We start from the raw sequence: 20,761 nt of genomic DNA, 5'->3' as shown, positions 1-20,761 counted from the left end.
CAGATACAATAACGATATTTAAAAGGCATTTAGATGAGTACATAGACAGCTAGGGAATGGAGGTGTGATGGCAATGGTATGGATTGACATCACAGCTGACAAGACTTTGTGGCCATAAGGCCGATTCCTGTACTGTACTGTTCTGTGCTCTATTTGCTTCATAAAAATGTATATCAAACCCCTCAAAAATATTGAACTGAGTTTCTTTACGAATATGATGGATGTAAAATAAATGAAACACAGAATGATTAAAACCTTATACAATATGACTTTTTAAAATTATGAGAATCGATCAACATCAAAGCCACTCAACATTAAATATTACCAGAGTGGAGTCTGAGTTTTTGCCACTGTTAAAGATTCAAAAACATGAAAACAAATTTGCCATTCTGTTTAAAAATGATATTCATTACAGAAAGCTGACTGAAAGGAAAATCAATCACAATCTTTAGCCCTGTTCAGTCATATTCAGAGTACCCTATAGCAGCGGTCCCCAACCACCGGGCCGCAAAGCATGTGCTACCGGGCCACGAGGAAACGATATGAGTCAGCCGCACCTTTCCTCATTCCCTGTCACGCACTGTTGAACTTGAACACAGGGTTGCCAACTGTCCCGTATTGCTGGGACATCCCATATATTGGGTTAAATTGGTTTGTCCCATATTTCGCACTTGGACCGCACTTGTCCCATATTTCCCCCGCTAAGGTAGAGCGTTCCTATGAAACCTTTCATACCGAAATGGCGTAAAGCGAAGAAGCAATTACCATTAATCTATATGGGAAAAATTTTTGAGCGTTCCCAGACCCAAAAATATAACCTACCAAATAATACATAAAACCAAAAATAACACTAAGATATAGTAAAAGCAGGAATGATATGATAAATACACAGCCTATATAAAATAAAAGTGATGTATTTACAGTGTAGTCGGGAAGATTAAGCCAAAACCGATTTGTGGGGGGGGGGGGAAATTGGCACATACGCGCATGCGCACATCACATATGCGCACACAGGTGCCCGCGCAAGGTTTCATAGTCATGGTAGTCTTTCCCGGGGTAAAGTGTCCCGGGATTTGACTGCTACTTTTGTCCCATATCTGGGAGTGAGAAAGTTGGCAACCCTAACTGTAAAAGACATGTTGAGGTGAGTTTAACCCTACTTGAATACCACCCCCCCACCCCCCGTTTGGCTGGTCCGCAAGAATATTGTCAATATTAAACAGGTCCGCGGTGCTAAAAAGGTTGGGGACCCCTGCCCTATAGCAATTCACACTTTGAGCACAAAATCTATTTAAAAATAAACCAATGGTAGGCACCATTCATCCGGTCTGGCCCCCTACACATTAACATTGTTTAGGAGAGCACATGAGGTTGGGTGCAATCTTAGCAGGACACTGACTTTCCATTTTTAACAACGGTGTGGGAAATGCCTTATCACACGTGTCAAATTGAATAAAATAATCCCTCTCTATATCTTTAAACAACAAAGAAATGACAAGGTCCACCTGTCAAAAAATATAATTTTAAGTTCCTTTAATAAAACTTTTCTACTTCATACTTTCCTTATTATGAGGGATGTTAAATATTGAGAAATGCATCATCTTTGCACAGCCAGTTTATAGAACTGATGGCTGGGAGAGAAAAGATTTTAATATTCTATTTTCCAATGTGCCCAATGTGCCCTTTTGCTGACTGATCCAGAACTGACAAGATTGTTTTCTCATTTCAAAACATGAATAGGTTATATAGCCTCTTGATTTTACACAACCATATAAATTAGATCATTGTTCAGAAATACAGTATTTCCACTTCCTGCCTGAATTGCATAATGTCTCAACATGCCCAGTTGACAAAAATGTATCATATGCAGTCTTAAAACCCTTAATTTCCTAAATTAATACTGTCCACAGCATCTCTGAGTGACAATTTTGGATCAATGGCTGCGAAACATCTGTGCTGTAGATCTCTGCCCAAATGTAAGAAAGTTAAAAATACCAAACTTGTTTGTCATTTAAATATTTCACAAAACTAAGGTGATCAAATTGTGCATCATGTTTTATCACTGTAATCTGCAATGCAAACTGAATGTTTATAGACTGCAATATTGTCTATTTATAAAACAGCTTTATGCATTTGAAAGAGATGATAGAACCAACAGACCTGATATTTCAGATATGGTAACGTGGGAGAAATTGCAGACAACATCAGGCAACTGGTAGTGACGAGGGTCACCTATCTCATACACAAGCTGCTCAGACACAGTACCAAATGATACCAAGCCTCCAGTTTTAGGTGGTTTAGAAAGGGTGAAACTTCCATCAGAGGAACATTCAAGCACTGGAAAGCCAATGTTATCCCTGGAAATAGATAATACAGATTTAAGACATTAGAAATGAGGCAACAATAACTGAAAAAAAATGTTGAAAATGTAATAGCTCTCATGTTCAGGTTGGAACTCCATAAACTGATTATCTAGGAGGATGAATCTGGGATGCAAAAATAATTTTGCTTAAATTAGGCTAGATTAAATGCGTGAGTTGAATAGTAGGCTCATCCAGCTCACTACACTCATCCATCAGTGCTGATTAATGAGCGCTTCATTCAAATCATTTTATGAGTCAGCAATTAAAGAACTGATCTAAATACTTGCTAAATGTTGTGAGAGTACTTGCCTCTAGTATCTACCCAGTCAGTAGGTCCAAACTGCAACCACACTTGGTGAAATGTACTTTACCTCCAATCTCCTGTAAATCTTTTACTTCTTATATTCAATCTAGACCTAGACAACTCTATTATGGGGAAAAGTTTCTCATTATTCTTCATAATTTTGTTCATCTCACTGAGGTCCCACTCCTCAGCATTTTCTACTTGAAAAATAACAAACCCAGCTTATCCAGTCACATCTCATAACTGAAAAGTTCCATTCCAGGCAACATATCCTCCAATCCCTCTCCAGAACAATCCCATCGTTCCAAAAGTGTGGTGATCAGCAATGTGCACAATATTCTCACTGAAGACTCATCAACAAGTCATAAAGTTGTTCCATGGCCTCCCCGCTCTTATATTCTATGCACTTGTTAATGACTCTAGTATCCCGTTTGTTTTCTTTACACTCCCATCTATCTGTACTGTCTGGACCACCAAGGGCCGTCTATTGCTCCATACTTCTTCGAGCCCTGTTATTCTAGGTATATACCCTTATCATCTCCAAATACATCACCTCACAAGGGATTAAACTTTATCTGCCATTGTTCTATATTACTGATCAGTGTTTTCTCTAATCATTTAAGATTCACGATTCACAACACCATTGACTTTCATACTAACAGCAAAGATTTGGATTGTATTGCCTACATTCCTATCCAAATTATTAATGTACAGTACTGTGCAAAAGTCTAGGATGCTGTACTGCAGTAATTTTATGTATTGCACTATACTGCTGGAAAAAAAACAAATTTCATGGCATAAGTGAGTGTTTCCCTCTGCTTATCCACCCAATATGATAGATACCCTTTTTCAGGTTAAACCATTTCAAAAAGGACTGATAGCTATAATTTATAAATGGTTATTGAATTTAAGAAAGGTATCTAACGATAAAATTAAAGGTGCATGGGAATTGGAATTTCGAGAGTCACTTTCAGATAATCAATGGGATAAAATTTTTCATTTGGTAAATACTTCATCTATTTGTGCCCGTCATTCCTTGATACAATTCAAGGTAGTATATCGGGCACATATGTCGAAAGATAAATTAGCCCGTAGTTTTCCCAATATTAATTCTATTTGCAACAGATGTAATATTGAGGTGGCTACTTTAACTCATATGATTTGGTTTTGTATCAAGATAGATAATTTTTGGAAAGATGCCTTTAAAACTTTGTCAAAAGTCTTGAATTTGGACCTACAACCGAATTTATTTACAGCAATTTTTGGGATCATTCCTGTTTCCACTCAACGGATGATAGCTTTTACAACCTTATTGGCTAGGAGAGCCATTTTGCTTAAATGGAAGGATTCTAATCCACCTACTGTTTTTTATTGGCTTTCCTCCATTATGTCCTGCCTAAGTTTAGAGAAAATAAGAAGTCCGACATTTGATACATCCTTTAAATTTGAAGAAACTTATATTAAATTTTATTCAATATTTTCATATGGTTTGATTTACTGCTCTTCCAGTTACTTTTTCAAAACTTTGGATTTGATCAGTAAGTTTCTCTTTCTTCTTGCTTTTACTCTCAGTATGGGCTGCCCAGCCCCCTTTTTTTCCTTGTTTTTTTTTTAACCTTTTTTTTTGTTTATAGAGAATAGTGGGGTTCTTATTTTAGAGAGAGATATATATATATATAAAATTATAAACCTTTCTTTATCTTTTTTTCTTTTTATGAAATGATAAGGGGAGAATTGATTATCTTAATTTTTATTATATATTATTAGATTAATACTATGTATGAGTTTGATAATGTTTATTTTACCTTTATATGTATTATTAGCGATATAGATACTTGAGATAATTTTCCTCTTTAAAAATTAATAAAAAGATTCATAAAGAATGACATAAGTGAGTGATGATAAACTCAATTTTGATATGGGTCTCTATCAGTGAGTAAGAAGGGGTCACAGGGTGGGGAATCATGGTTAGGAAAAGTGGGGAAGGGAGAGAGGAGGGAGCGGGAAGCACCAGAGAGACATTCTGTAATGATCAACAAACCAATTGTTTGGAATCACTCCCCTCCCATGGTGCTCCATCCTCACCATTCCAAACATCCTTTGCTCCCGCCAGATTTACAAACTCATTCTCCGCTCCACATTGACAAATGCAAAACAGTGCCTAACACTTATGCACAGTACTGTATATGACAAGCAGTAAAGAGGTTGACACCATTTCCTGTGGCACACCACTTCTTACAGGCTTCTAGTCATAAAGGGAACTCTCTACATTACCCCATTCTCCTTTATCAACCTGACTTCGGATCCAATTTGGCAACTTAGTAAATTTTAAATAATAACAGAAAACACTGAAGTAATAAGCAGCAAGGAATGAGGATCAGGAGAATCGAAGGCAAGAGTCTATGATACAGAAGATATCTGAAAATCCAGGTGCAGATAATCTTAACTCAATAAGGGTGAAAAAAGATGGTGAATAATGGGAATTGGTGTGGATACTATAGACTGACTGGCCTCTTTTTTGTTGTATTAGCATAACATCAGAGAGAGATTATTGGACTCTCAAGAGCAGGGGTTCTCAACTTTTTTTTATGCCTATGGCCAATACCATTAAGCAAGAGGTCTACTGAATTCAGGTTGGAAACCCCTGTGTCAAAAGAAAAGGCTAATTTTAGTAGTTTTCATCATTCTCTTAAGAGACCCTCTAATCTTTCTACTTGATTACTGCAACTTCACTTCCAAGCTATAATACCATTTGTAAAAAACTAACTTTGAATGTGTCTTGTGAAAGTTAAGGTCAAATGATATACCATCTTGTCTAAGCTCTTGTATCAACATCAGGTAGAAGTTTAATTAAGTTGTAATTATAGTTTTAATGTGTCTAATCCTCAGCACCTTAAGGCATCTCCACTAAGCACGAGTCAAACCTTTGCTAGCAATTCAAATCTGAACCTTTTGTTATGCCAGTTGTTTTATTGTCTCTGTTGCCCAAACCATTCTTAATATTTTCAATTCAAGACTGCTTTATGTCATTTTCTATCCACAAGTGTAAAGGAGAATGAAATAATTGTTCTCCGGATCTGATGCTGGATTAAAAAAAAACACAGAAGATGAAGATGAATAATAATTTAAAAACCACAATAAATATAAATACATAAGATAGCTTATATATATAGATTGTATGTCCATAGAGTGACACTCGGTTGTACACAAGGTGACTGCCAGGAAGTAATAAAGTAGTGGTGGAGTTAGCAGGTGGAAGTGTTGATCAGCTTTACTGCTAGGGGGAAAGTAACTGTTTTTGAGTCTGATGGTCCGGGGTGGATGCTACGTAATGTCCTCCCTGATGAGAGTGTGACAAACAATCCATGTGGGATCCTTCATGATGTTACTGGTCCTTTTCCAGCACCTTTCTGTGGATATTATACCAGTCCTTGATGATGGTACGCTGGTGCAAATGATGTGTTTGGCAGTTGTGACTACCTGTTATACAGCCTTCCTGTCTGCCACAGTGCAGTTTCTATCCAAAGCAGTGATGCAGCTTGTCAGGACCCTCTCTAGTGGGCATCAGTAGAATGAAGTGAGTATAGATGTGCAAAGTCCAGCTCTCTTCAGCCTCCTCAGAAAGTAGAAGAGTCGATGAGCTTTCATGTGTCCTGCGACCATGAGAAATTGTGTGTGATGTGCGCTCCCAGGAGTTTGAAACCACTGTGTCACCAATGCAAGGTGGGTGAAATTGCTGCGAGTTCACCTTCACCTTTGTCTTGCTGGCATCAAGGAAGAGGTACCGGGCCCCTCGATCTCTTCCACCTGCTCTCTGTAGGCCATCTCTTCATTTTTGGTGATGGGCCCCACCACTGTTAAGTCATCTATGAACTTGTCAATGTGATTGCTTGGGTATTTGGCTGTGCAGTCATGTATGAGCAAAGTCTGCACACACAGCCCTCTGGGGTAGGGGGGCAACTGTGACACCTCCCTCCTGATGCTCTAAGCAATTTTTACATACACTTTGATGCACGCAACATAATGCTGGCCATGAAAGTTAACTCCTTCCCAGGTGAGCAGCCACTGTGTAACAGTAGGATATGTGAGAACGACTCTGCAGAGAGGCAACCCCATAAGGTGGCCAGACCCAGACAACATCCCAGGCCGAGTACTCAGGGCAGTGTGCACATGAGCTCACTGACACCTTCATGAATATTTTCAACACTTTACTCATTTAGGCTGCTGTCCCCACATGCTTCAAATCAGCCATCATCATCGCTTTATCAAAGAACTCTACACCTTCAGAATTAAACAACTACCAGCCAGTGGCATTGACACCAACCATCGTGAACTGCTTTAAGTAGCTGATAATGATACATATCAAAAACTCCATTCCTGCCTTATTGGACACTCACCAATATGCTTACCAACAGCGAGCCCAACCCTCATAAGACCATAAGATATAGGAGCAGAATTAGGCCACTTGCCCAATGAGTCAGCTTCATCATTCAATCATGGCTGATACAATTTCCCTCTCAATACAGTCTCCTGCTTTCTTCCCATAACCTTTGACACTCTAACAAATCAAGAAAGACCATAAGACATAGGATATGTTCCTTTCTTTCCATTAAGATAGAAGTTATCTTTATATGAGTTAATTGTACTGCTTGGCTGATAACAGTTTTAGAAAATTTTAAAAGGCTGACATGTCTCTAACTTTGCATATTAGTTTTGGAATATTATTACTAACATAGTCTTAAAATAAACTTTGCAGTTCTTCCTTTGACTATAAGACCATAAAGCATAGGAGCAGAATCAGCCCACTCAGCCCAGCGATCCATTGAACTACCCTATATCAAAGCGCTGGCCCAATCCTCAAATACACCCTTGTAACTCCAACCCATATGCCCCCTTCCCCGTCACAAGCCAACTCTCCTCCCCAAGGCCCAACTTATCCTGACCCTTGAGGTCCTTATCCATTTGTAAACGTTGATCTGGTCACTTTGTCAATCTCTCTGACCCTCTCTACTCTGCAACTTGGACTTGTAATTACCCGTATTTGGAGTATGTAAGGGTTTTTCGCTGTATAAGTGCTGCTTCAGCAATAACACGCTAAAAATTTTTCAACACTATGCCCTTACCTTTAGGCCTAAAGCTTAGCACCAATATTAACATGCATGTCTAGACTCTAAAAAGTTTCTATTCTGTACCATTAAGTATGTATTAAAATCAGAAATAATACAAAATATAATTTTTTGGAGAAAAAGAAAGAATTATAAAGATTGATTGAGTACCAGTCAGGAACTCTATGCCAGTCTGTAAATATTCCGCCTGTGCACTGGGCGCCGCACTCGATCAGATGACCTGCAAGACTACATACCAAATAAAAACATGAAATTTAAACTTCAGGAAGTTCAGAAGTATGTCAGAAACAAAATTTAGCACGCAGAATAAATGATCTAGTGAAATCAGTAAGGTAATGAGCACAATAGCTCTCTGCTGCTTCAGGCTTTTACTAAATCAAATTCTGATTGATGGTTGGCAAACCTTTATCCTCTTCCAGCTTCAGGATCTGTTGTGAAATTAATTTACACAATCTTTGTGCATGGAACACAATGACAGATTCCACTTACAACTGACACAGTTCAGGGATCTCAATGAAGGATGTCAATAAGAATGATGTAGGCAATAAAGAAGGAACAGGAATAAAAGTAGAGTTATACAATACCTATAAAAAGTATTCACCCCCCCCTTAGAAATTGTCATACTTTATTGTTTTACAACATTGAATCACATTGGATTTAATTTGGCTTTTTTTGACACTAATTGTGATCACAATTCTATCTCCTTTACCATAGTCTCAGAGAGGGATAGGAATATACAAGTTAGGAATGCGTTTAATTGGAGTAAGGGGAAATATGAGGCTATCAGGCAGGAACTTGGAAGCATAAATTAGAAACAGATGTTTTCAGGGAAACGTACAGAAGTAATATGGCAAATGTTAAGGGGATATTTGCATGGAGTTCTGCATAGGTACATTTCAATGAGACAGGGAAAGGATGGTAGGGTACAGGAACTGTAGTGTACAAAGGCTGTTGTTAAGTCTAGTCAAGAAGAAAAGAAGAGCTTATGAAAGGTTCAAAAAGCTAGGTGATGATAGAGATCTAGAAGATTATAAGGCTAGCAGAAAGGAGCTCAAGAAAGAAATTAGGAGAGACAGAAGGAGCCATGAGAATGCCTTGGCGGACAGGATTAAGGAAAACCCCAAGGCATTCTACAAGTATGTTAAGAGCAAGAGGATAAGACGTGAGAGAATAGGACCAATCAAGTGTGGCAGTGGCAAAGTGTGTATAGAACCGGAGGAGATAGCAGAGGTACATAATGAGTACTTGGCTTCAGTATTCAATATGGAAAAGGATCTTGGTAATTGTAGGGATGACTTACAGCAAACTGAAAAGCTTGAGCATGTAGATATTAAAAAAGAGCATGCACAGGAGCTTTTGGAAAGCATCAAGTTGGATAAGTCACTGGGACCGGACGAGATGTACCCCAGGCTACTGTGGGAGGTGAGGGAGGAGATTGCTGAACCTCTGGCGATGATCTTTGCATCATCAATGGGGATGGGAGAGGTTCTGGACGATTGGAAGGTTGCGAATGTTCCATTATTCAAGAAAGGAGTAGAGATAGCCCAGGAAATTATAGACAGTGAGTCTTATTTCAGTGGTTAGTAAGTTGATGGAGAATATCCTGAGAGGTAGGATTTATGAACATTTGGAAAGGCATAATATGATTAGGAATAGTCAGCATGGCTTTGTGAAAGGCAAGTCATGCCTTACGAGCCTAATTGAATTTTTTGAGGATGTGACTAAACACATTGATGAAGGTAGAGCAGAAGATGTAGTGTATATGGATTTCAGCAAGGCATTTGACAAGGTATCCTATGCAAGACTTATTGAGAAAGTAAGGAGGCATGGGATCCAAGGGGAAATTACTTTGTGGATCCAGAGCTGGCTTGCCCACAGAAGGCAGAGAGTGGCTGTAGACGGGTCATATTCTGCATGGAGGCCGGTGACCAGTGGAGTGCCTCAGGGACCCCTACTCTTCGTGATTTTTATAAGTGACCTGGATGAAGAAGTGGAGGGATGGATTAGTAAATATGCTGATGACACAAAGGTTGGAAGTGTTGTGGATAGTGTGGATGGCTGACAGAGGTTACAGTGGGACAGTGATAGGATGCAAAACTGGGCTCAGAAGTGACAGATGGGAGTTCAACCCAGATAAGTGTGAGGTGGTTCATTTTGGTAGGTCAAATGTGATGACAGGATATAGTATTAATGGTAAGACTCTTGGCAGTGTGGAGGATCAGAGGGATCTTGAGGTCCGAGTCCATAGGACACTCAAAGCAGCTGCGCAGGTTGACTCTGTGGTTAAGAAAGCATATGAGGCATTGGTCTTCATCAATCGTGGGATTGATTTTAGAAGCTGAGAGGTAATGCTGCAGCTATACAGGACTCTGGTCAGACACCACTCGGAGTACTGTGCTCAGTTCTGGTCGCCTCACTACAGGAAGGATGTGGAAACCATAGAAAGGGTGCAGAGGGGATTTACAAGGATATTGCCTGGATTGGGGAGAATGCCTTATGAGAATAGGTTGAGTGAACTCAGCCTTTTTTCCTTGGAATGACGGAGAATGAGAGGTGACCTGATAGAGGTGTATAAGATGATGAGAGGCATTGATTGTGTGGATAGTTAGAGGCTTTTTCCCAGGGCTAAAATGGCTAGCACGAGAGGGCACAGTTTTAAGGTGCTTGGAAGTTAGTACAGAGGAGATATCAGGGGTAAGTTCTTTTACGCAGAGAGTGGTGTGTGCGTGGAATGGGCTGCTAACGATGGTGGTGGAGGCAGATACAATAGGGTCTTTTAAGAGACTCCTGGACAGGTATATGGAGCTCAGAAAAATAAAGGGCTACGGATAACCCTAAATAATTTCTCAGGTAAGGACATGTTTGGCACAGCTTTGTGAGCCGAAGGGCCTGTATTGTGCTGTAGGTTTTCTATGTTTCTATGTAATCAACAGAAAAAGACTCTTTCATGTCAAAGTGAAAACAGATCTCTACAAAGTGATCTAAATTAATTACAAATATTAAACACATATAATCGATTGCATAAGTATTCACCCCCTTTAATATGACACACCAAATCGTCACTGGTGCAGCCAATTGGTTTTAGAAGTCATGTAATTAGTTAAATGGAGATCACCTGTGTGCAGTCAAGGTGTTTCAATTGATTAGAGCAAAAATATACCTGTATCTGGAAGGTCCAACTGTTGGTGAGTCAGTATCCTGGCAAAAACTACACCATGAAGACAAAAGAACACTCCAAGCAACTCTATGAAACGGTTATTAAAAAACACAAGTCAGGAGATGGATACAAGAAAATTTTCAAGTCACTGAATATCCCTTGTTAAGTCAATCATCAGGAAAAGGAAAGAATATGGCACAGTTGTAAATCTGCATAGAGAGGGCCATCCTCAAAATCTGAGTGACTGTGTAAGAAAGAGACTAGTGAGGGACTCCACCAAGAGACCTGTGACAACTCTGGAGCAGCTTTATGAGGGAGTAGCAAAGAAAAAGCCACTGTTGATCTTTTTCTGTAGATTAGAGTCAAAAAAGTCAAATTAAATCCACTGTGATTCAATGTTGTAAAACAGTTAAGTGTGAAAACTTCGAAAGGGAGTGAATACTTCTTATAGGTATTGTATTTTTGAACGAACAGCGGCCTTGAGCTGGTGGGGAAAACCAGCACTTTTGGAATTTCAAAGTTCAAAGTAAATTTATCATCAAACAATGTACATACATCACCATATAAAACCCTGAGATTCATTTTCTTACAGGTAATCACAGTAAATACAAGGAACACAATAGATTCAACAAAAGACTGCTCCTATAGAACAGGCAACAACTAATCTGCAAAAGATAACAAACTGTGCAAATACAAAGCAAGAAAAACAAAATAATAATAATAAATAAGCAATAAATATCATGAAAATGAGTTGTAGGGTTTATAGTGAGTCCAAAGGTGGTGGAAACAATTCAGTGATGGGCAAGTGAAGTTATCCCCTCTGCTTTAACAGTCTGATGATTGTGGGATAATAACTGTTCCTGAAACTGGTGGTGTGGGTCCTGAGGCTTTTAAACTTCCTTTCTGATGGCAGCAGTAAGAAGAGAACGTGGGCCTGGATCTTGATGATGGATTGCACTCCATGTAGATGTGCTGCTTTACCCTTGATAGACTGGGCTATATCTACTACTTTTTGTAGGTTTATCCGTTCGAGGGCATTGGCGTTTCCTTACCAAGAGTTATGCAACCAGTCAGTATAGTCTCCTCTGCACATCTACAGAAGTTTGTCAAAGTTTTAGATGACATACTGAATCTTTGTACTCTTCCAAGAAAGTTGAGACACTGCTGTGCTTTCCTTGTAATGGCGTTTACGTGCTGGGCAGAGGATAGATTCTCTGAAATGATTACACTGAAGAATTTATTTATTGGGATAAAGCATGGAATAGGCCCTTCTGGACCTTCTAGCCACATTGCACAGACTGAACCCCAGGCTAATCACAGGACACTTTACAACGACCAATTAACCAGTAGGTCCTTGGATTGTGGGAGGAAACCGGAGCACCTGGAGTAAACCCACGCAGCCACATGGAGAATGTACAAATTCCTTACAGGCAATGGCGGAAAGTTGCTGACCATCTCCACCCGATTCCCCAATGTGGACTGGCTCATGGATCTCTGGTTTCCTCCTCCTTGATGCCAGAAATCAGCTCCTTGGTTTTGCTGCCATTGTTGTCATGGCCAGATTTTCAGTCTACTTCCTATCTGTTAATTCGTCACCACCTTTGCTTCAGCCAACAAACGTGGTGTCATCAACAAACTCAAATATCACCATCAGAGTTGTACTTAGCCTCACAGTCATGAGTATAAAGCGAACAGAATGGGGTATTGAAGTTGTAGAGATGTTGCCAATCCAAACTGATTGGTGTCTGCAAGTGATAGAATCGAGGATCCAATTGCACAAGGAGGTATTGAAGCCAAGGTCTTGAAACTTATTGATTAGTTTTGAGGGGATGATAGTGTTGAATGCTGAGCTGTAGTCAATGAAAAGCATCCTGATATATGCATCTTTGATGTCCATAAGTTCCAGGGAGGTGTATGGAGGGATATGGTCCGTGTGCATGTCAGTGGGACTAGGCAGAAAATGGTTCGGCACAGCCAAGAAGGGCCAAAAGGCCTGTTTCTGTGCTGTAGTTTCTATGGTTTCTATGGTAGAGGGAAGAACCAATGAGATAGCATCTACTGTGGACCTGTTGCTCCAAAAGACAAATTGGTGCAAATCCAAGTCACTTCTCAGGCAAGAGTTAATATGTTTCATCACCAATCTCTCAAAACTCTTCATCGCTATGGATGTAAGTGCTACTGGATGATAGTCACTGAGGCAGGTTACCATGTTCTTCTTAGGCACTGGTATAATTGAAGCCTGCTTGAAGCAGGTGGGTAGCTCAGACTGTTGAAACAACAGTTTGAAGAGATTGGTGAACACTCCAGCCAGTTGATCAGCAAAGGTGTTTAATACTCAGCCAGGTACCCCATCTGCACTGGGTACTTTCCAAGGGCTCACCGTGCTGAAGGATGCTCTCACACTGGCCTCAGAATTTGGTGAACATAAACACCTTTTTCCCACTGGCACTGAACCGCATTGACAGGAAAAGCCACAAGTAAGAGATAAGACAGAAGATAGTACTGATATTTTGAGACATCAGTTGGTAGCAGTTGATTAAGAGAGATCTCGAGAGAATGTAAGGGAGGGGGAGGTGGAGAGAGAAATGGCAGCAGGTCCTGAATAAGAAGTTAAGGATGTATTCCTTGATGTTTAGTTTTTAGAGCCTACAGCATCAATCACTTTCAACCCATGGTTGGAAGAAGGAAGAACTAGGTGGGGGTGGAGTGGGTTGAGATAAGTTTAATATTGACTCCCAAATGTTCAAGTCAAAACCTATTACTCAGTTCAGTTTCCCATAATTTGGTTGAAAAAGCATAGCAAATGATATTATAGAAAAAAGGCATTGTAGAAGTTGTTATAGTATTTTTAATTTATGTCAATGGGTTGTATGCTTTGATTAAGTAACTGACTGGCTTATAAATGCAAGAATGTTATTATCTGAACAGGGTACAATTTTGTTGAAATGTAGCACCCACACTCCTGCAAGCTAAAGTGTTTATGTCTTTACAAATATATTTGTGAGAAACCATTTATCTAAACTCAGGAAGTATATATTTAAATTTCACACTATCTGGCAAAAAAATTTAAATTACTTATACCTTAATCAGTATTTAAGAGGATAAAACCGTGCATAATAAGTTTTCATTAATTATATCTTCTGAAAAAAATCCCTAATCCATTCACCAAAATCCTCTTACACTAAAAATTCAAATAAGTTAGTTCAATGAAAAAAGAACAAAGTATAATTATTTTTAAAAAGCAATAATATCCTTTGAACTGTAGAGGTGGGTGGTAAGTGTATGTTCACAAGAAAATGGAACAGAAGCACAAAAGTCTGAGACGAAAAACAAAGTTTTACCTTCCAGCAGCCAACAGGTCAAATTCATTTTTTTTCCAGCCAAACTGCAATAAAAAGTGAAATTAGGATGTTAACAAAGCTAAATAAACCAAAACAAAATGAAGAGCAAAAAATGAGCAAAATGGAGGAAAACTTATTCGAGTGATGTAACTTTTTAAAACAAGCAAGATCCAGATATAAGCTAATGATAATATCAAATTTTTCAAAAGAGCAAATCACAAAAATGTGCTTTTGAAACCAAGCACAAACTACTTAGTAATTTGTTGCAACTCTGTAACAAAACCTTTCAATTTTTATTATGCATCGAGGAGCCAACCAGGATAACTTGGCACACACAATAGCTACGGAGGACTTATGTAGAATGCTTTCCAATTAACAAATCCAAACAAAGTTTTGAAAAACTAAAATAGAAATCATAAATGCTGGAGAATTAATCACTTCAATTTGAGTTGGTTTGTGACTCCTCAGTAAAGTTCCTAAAGCAATGATTACATAACACAGATTTTTCACTGCTACTTGATTAAAAATTGGTTTTATTGTAGTTACCATCATTTCAGGATTGTGATGTATCAATTGCAAAATTAACAAGGCACTTCTAGTCTTTCCTATCCATTGAAATACTTTTTAAATATAGTTAATATACACCTCAACCATTTCCTGTGTTAGGACTGTAGTAATGGGAGATTGGATGGGCTGGGCTTGTTTTCTCTGAGTGATGGAGACCAAGGAGTGACCCCACAGATGTTTACATAACTATGAGAAACACAGATAGGACGGAACTCCTATCAGCTTCTAGCGTGTCCTCTTTCCCTTCCCAACTTTCTTATTCCAGCATCTTTCCCCTTCCTTTCCAGTACTGATGAAGAGTCTTGGCCTGAAATGTTGACTGTTTATTCATTTCCACAGATGCTGCCTGACCTGCTGAGTTCCTCCATCATTTTGTGTGTGTCAGTCTAAACAATGTTTTGTACAGCTGAAACATGACATCCCAACTCTTATACTCAATATACAGGTTTCCTCCACCATCCAAAGGTACAGCGTTCCTATGAAACGGTTCGTAAGCCGAAATGTCGTAAGACGAAGAAGCAATTACCATTTATATGGGAAAATTTTGTGAGCGTTCGCAGATCCAAAAATAACCTACCAAATCATGCCAAATAACACATAAAACCTAAAAGAACACTAACATATAGTAAAAGCAGGAATGATATGATAAATACACAGCCTATATAAAGTAGAAATACTTCCCCATAATCATTATCGCACTGTTCTCCGTAGCGAAAATCTCACGCAAGCGCTGTCGGCAGAAAATCTCACGCAAGCGCCATCGGCAAAAACACGTTGCAAGCGCTCTCCAGTAACCTTTAAGCTATGAAGCTGCTGAATCATACCAAATAACACGTAAAAATACACAGCTGATATAAAGTAGAAATAATGTATGTACAGTGTAGTATCACTTACCGGAATTGGTTCAGCACCGAGCACACTGATGATGGCGTGTTAGACTGAGTTGTCGCAGGTTAGGTGATGCAGTGGCCCCCACTCTCCAGGCTGCCGACTGATACATTGCCACGAAGCACGCAGGGGTCCAGCGGTAGCCGGGCGGCACACAGCACATCTTCAAGAAAAAAGCCAAAATAAACATGCTAATTAATTAGGTGCCGCCCGGCACGTAATTGTCGGCCCTGATCAGTGCCAATTTCCGATTGCGTCGTCTCTGATCTGAGCCGACAATTATGTGTTGGGCGGCACCTAATTGATTAGCGTGTATATTTCGGCTTTTTCTTAAAGATGTACTGTGTGCCTCCCAGCTACCGCGGCATTTCCGCGAATCGGTATCTGTCCGCGGCCTGGGTGATGGGGTGGTGGGACACTGGGGTGTCAACTCGTCGTCTGTTTCCATTAGGGCAGGCAGCTCATCTTCTCCTATGACTGCCCGCCTTGATGTCGAAGGTCGAGGTTCGTTGTCTGTTGTGGCTGATGTGGAAGGCTTGCTTGACTGCTGAGCCTCGTGCATTTTTCTATCATACAGTTCTTTGTACAGACTCAAACCATCTTGCAAATATCCCCTAAACCGACGTACCCTTTCAAAATTAAAGTCATACTTTATCATTGCAGCGAAAATCTCACACAGTTGCTTCACGTTCAGTTCGCTACTACATTCGGTTTCTATTGTTATCCTTTCTTCTTCCAATTGCATCAGCTCTTCATCTATCAGTTCTTGGTTATGGGATGCCAAAACCTCTTCAACATCATGTTCGTCAGCTTCCACAAGCCAAACTCACTTTGTCCTTGCTTCGTTCACCACGATCGAAATGCTTAATTATGTCTAGTTTTACGCTAAGTGTAACACCCTTACGAGCTCTTTTAGGCTTTTCCGATACCATAGAACTCATCTTGCAAACGGCTGCTCACAGGCATGTGTTTAAGCAATGCTGGCTAGAATGCAGTTCCTGGGGAGAGCGGCTGCTTGGGGTGCGCGCTGCCTTTTATCGCGCGCTGATTTTTTCGCGCCCTGATTTTTTTATCGCGCGCTGCTTTTTCTTCGTAACAGTGAAAACACCTTCTGAAAGCAAAAACAGGGAACTATTGTAGGTCTTTCGTAACAGTGAGGTTTCATACAGCGAACGTTCGAAAAATGGGGGACACTTGTATTGGCCTATGAAGATCTCATACCAAATGCTGTTTTAACTACCCTATCAGGGAGCTAAGAACTTGCACAACAAGGTCTTTCTATATATTAACACTACTAAGATCCCTGCCTTTTACTCTGCATGTCACACCAGAATTTGACTTCCCAAAATGTACTACCTTGTACATGTCTGGATTGCATTCCTTCTGCCATTGCTCTGCCCAACTTTCCATTTATGTACTGCTGTATCCTTAAAGAGCTTTAATTGCTACGTAGGTCACATTTGACCAATCTGTTGGAGTTTTTCGAGGAGGTTACCAGGAAAGTGGATGAAGGGAAGGCAGTGGATATTGTCTACATGGACTTCAGTAAGGCCTTTGACAAGGTCCCGCATGGGAGGTTAGTTAGGAAAATTCAGTCGCTAGGTATACATGGAGAGGTGGTAAATTGGATTAGACATTGGCTCGATGGAAGAAGCCAGAGAGTGGTGGTAGAGAATTGCTTCTCTGAGTGGAGGCCTGTGACTAGTGGTGTGCCACAGGGATCAGTGCTGGGTCCATTGTTATTTGTCATCTATATCAATGATCTGGATGATAATGTGGTAAATTGGATCAGCAAGTTTGCTGATGATACAAAGATTGGAGGTGTAGTAGACAGTGAGGAAGGTTTTCAGAGCCTGCAGAGGAACTTGAACCAGCTGGAAAAATGGGCTGAGAAATGGCAGATGGAGTTTAATACAGACAAGTGTGAGGTATTGCACGTTGGAAGGACAAACCAAGGTAGAACATACAGGGTTAATGGTAAGGCACTGAGGAGTGCAGTGGAACAGAGGGATCTGGGAATACAGATACAAAATTCCCTAAAAGTGTCATCACAGGTAGATAGGGTCGTAAAGAGAGCTTTTGGTACATTGGCCTTTATTAATCGAAGTATTGAGTATAAGAGCTGGAATGTTATGATGAGGTTGTATAAGGCATTGGTGAGGCCGAATCTGGAGTATTGTGTTCAGTTTTGGTCACCAAATTACAGGAAGGATATAAATAAGGTTGAAAGAGTGCAGAGAAGGTTTACAAGGATGTTGCCGGGACTTGAGAAACTCAGTTACAGAGAAAGGTTGAATAGGTTAGGACTTTATTTCCTGGAGCGTAGAAGAATGAGGGGAGATTTGATAGAGTTATATAAAATTATGATGGGTATAGATAGAGTGAATGCAAGCAGGCTTCTTCCACTGAGGCAAGGGGAGAAAAAAAACCAGAGGACATGGGTTAAGGGTGAGGGGGGAAAAGTTTAAAGGGAACATTAGGGGAGGCTTCTTCACACAGAGAGTGGTGGGAGTATGGAATGAGCTGCCAGACGAGGTGGTAAATGCGGGTTCTTTTGTAACATTTAAGAATTAATTGGACAGATACATGGATGGGAGGTGTATGGAGGGATATGGTCCGTGTGCAGGTCAGTGGGACTAGGCAGAAAATGGTTCAGCACAGCCAAGAAGGGCCAAAAGGCCTGTTTCTGTGCTGTAGTTTCTATGGTTTCTATGGTATCACTGGAGCAGTTTTTGTGCCCACTGCAAACTTATTAAGTAATACCCAGTAGGCAGGGAAAAAACTGAGTTTTTTTTAAACACAATCAGAGGTGGAAAAATGTTGGTGATGACCTTGTACATAAGAAAGTTATAATGCGATTCCACAGGGCATTAAGAGGGCAAATAATATGTTCATATTTTTTCACCAAAGATGTCCTGGTTCAATCCTGATCGTTGGGTGCTGTCTTTGTGAATCTTGCGCTGTACATTCCCCCGTGGCCACATAAGACACAGTAGCAGAATTAGGCCATTTGGCGCATCGAATCTGGTTTGCCTTTGATCATAACTGATCCATTTCCCTCTCAACCTCATTCTCCTGCCTCCTTCCTGTAACCTTTCATACCATGAATTATCAAGGACCTAGCTATCTCTGCCCTAAATATACCCAATGACCCGGCCTCCACAGCCGCTCGTGGCAAGAATTTCCACAGATTTACCACCCTCTAACTAACGTAATTTCTCCGTATCTCAGTTCTAAATGGATGTCCTTCAATCCTGAAGTCGTGCCCTCTTGTCCTAGAATCCCCTACCATGGGAAATAACTTTGTCATATCTAATCTATGAGATCCCCCCTCATTCTCCTGAACTCCAGGGAATACAGCCTAACAGCTGCCAGACATTCCTCATATAGTAACCCTTTCATTCCTGGAATCATTCATGTGAATCTTCCCTGAACCCTCTCCTGCTCACCTCCATTCTAAATGAATGTCCTTCTATTCTGAGGTTGTGCCCTCTGGTCCTAGGAACATCCTCTCCACATCCACTACATTCTAGGCCTTTCAACATTTGATAGGTTTTGATGAGATCCCCCTCCATTTTTCTAACTTCTAGTTAGTAAAGGCTCAGAGGCATTGAGCACTCCTCATAAGCCTTTTATTTCTGGAATCATTTCCGTGTACCTCATTTGAACACTCTCAGTGCATCCCTTCTCAGATAAGGGACCCAAACCTGCTCAAAATATTCCAAGTGAGGCCTCACCAGTATCATAAATCCTCAGCATTACATCCTTGCTTCTATATTCCAGTCCTTTTGAAATGAATGCTAATATTGCATTTGGCTTCCTCACCATTGACTCAACCTGCAAGTTAACCTTTAGGGAATCCTCTATGAGGATTCCAAGTTCCTTTGTACTTCAGATTTTTGAATTTTATTGCCATTTAGAAATAGCCTACGTTTTTATTCCTTCCATCAAAATGCATGACCGTACACTTACTAACACTGTATTCCATCTGTCACTTCTTTTCCCATTCTCCTAACTTCTGTCTTTTTGCCTCCCTGCTTCCTCAACACTATCTACTCCTCTACCTGTCTTCGTATCATCCGTAAACTTAGCCACAAAGCCATCAATTCCATCATCAAAATCATTGACGAACAATTTTACCAAAGGAGGTGTAAGGCACTCCTTCTCTCCACTAGCCTGCAGGCTACGCTTGGGCAAGGTGTAGCACCTGTTTAGCCCCCGATCAGGGTCACATAAAGCCATTCGAGCAAGTAGTGAGTGGTCGTATGAGAGGCTGGTGCATATCACAAGTCCTGTGTTATGCTACTACTAATTACAGACAGGCAAACTCTGAAGAGTATTGATACTGGATGGGGTCTTGCAAAGACAATAACCGGAAGACAATGCAAACTACTTCTGTGCAAAAATTTGCCAAGAGCAATCATGCTTATAGACAGATGGAAGTCCATGATAACCCACATCATACAACATGGCACATAATAATAAAGATGAGGATGTTATTTTCTTCATGCTTTTTACTCTTTACACTAAATCTATGCCTTTTCTACTACTGTCTAACTTTGTCTAGATCAAATTGTTTCTATGTGGCTCAGATTTAAATGGCAATCCCACCACAATTTTGGAACAAAGTTTGTTCATTTGCAATTCCTCTATATGTGGCTTGGCCCCAGGGATCTTTCCTGGTCATTGGTACATGTGACGATACAGTGAAAAGCTTTGTTTTCCATGCCAGTCATACAGATCATGCTGAAACAATACGTACATTGAGGTTTACAAAAGGAAAAATGTAGAATATCGTAACACAGATATCGTTACAGAGAAAGTGCAGTGTAGATACACTAATTAGGTGGAAGGGACACAATGAGATATACTGAGATATTAAGAGTTCATCATTATCTGACTCTTGAATAACTGTCTTTGAGCCTGATGGTGCATGTTTTCAAGTATCTCACTCTGATAGAAAGGGTGAGATGAGAGTGGAAGAGGTCTTTGATGATGTTGACTGGCTTCCTGAG

General features: G+C 40.1%; 1 protein-coding gene across 5 annotated transcripts in view; it reads right to left on the bottom strand.

The window, feature by feature from the left end:
* lratb.1 (lecithin retinol acyltransferase b, tandem duplicate 1) overlaps positions 1-20,761 on the bottom strand; it is a 345,236-nt gene that overhangs the window by 230,082 nt on the left and 94,393 nt on the right. For all 5 annotated transcript variants that reach the window (XM_072255868.1, XM_072255870.1, XM_072255869.1 and 2 more), the window contains exons 7-9: positions 14,292-14,335; positions 7,944-8,021; positions 2,161-2,357 (exon numbers count right to left, since the gene is read on the bottom strand). In XM_072255868.1, coding sequence (XP_072111969.1) covers positions 2,161-2,357; positions 7,944-8,021; positions 14,292-14,335 — 319 coding nt within the window. The remainder of the gene's footprint in view (positions 1-2,160; positions 2,358-7,943; positions 8,022-14,291; positions 14,336-20,761) is intronic.

This window comes from Mobula birostris, chromosome 4, assembly GCF_030028105.1.
Source record: "Mobula birostris isolate sMobBir1 chromosome 4, sMobBir1.hap1, whole genome shotgun sequence".
Classification (NCBI taxonomy): Eukaryota; Metazoa; Chordata; class Chondrichthyes; order Myliobatiformes; family Myliobatidae; genus Mobula; species Mobula birostris.
Note: the sequence above shows the minus strand (reverse complement) of the source record. Positions and strands in the feature narration are given on the sequence as shown.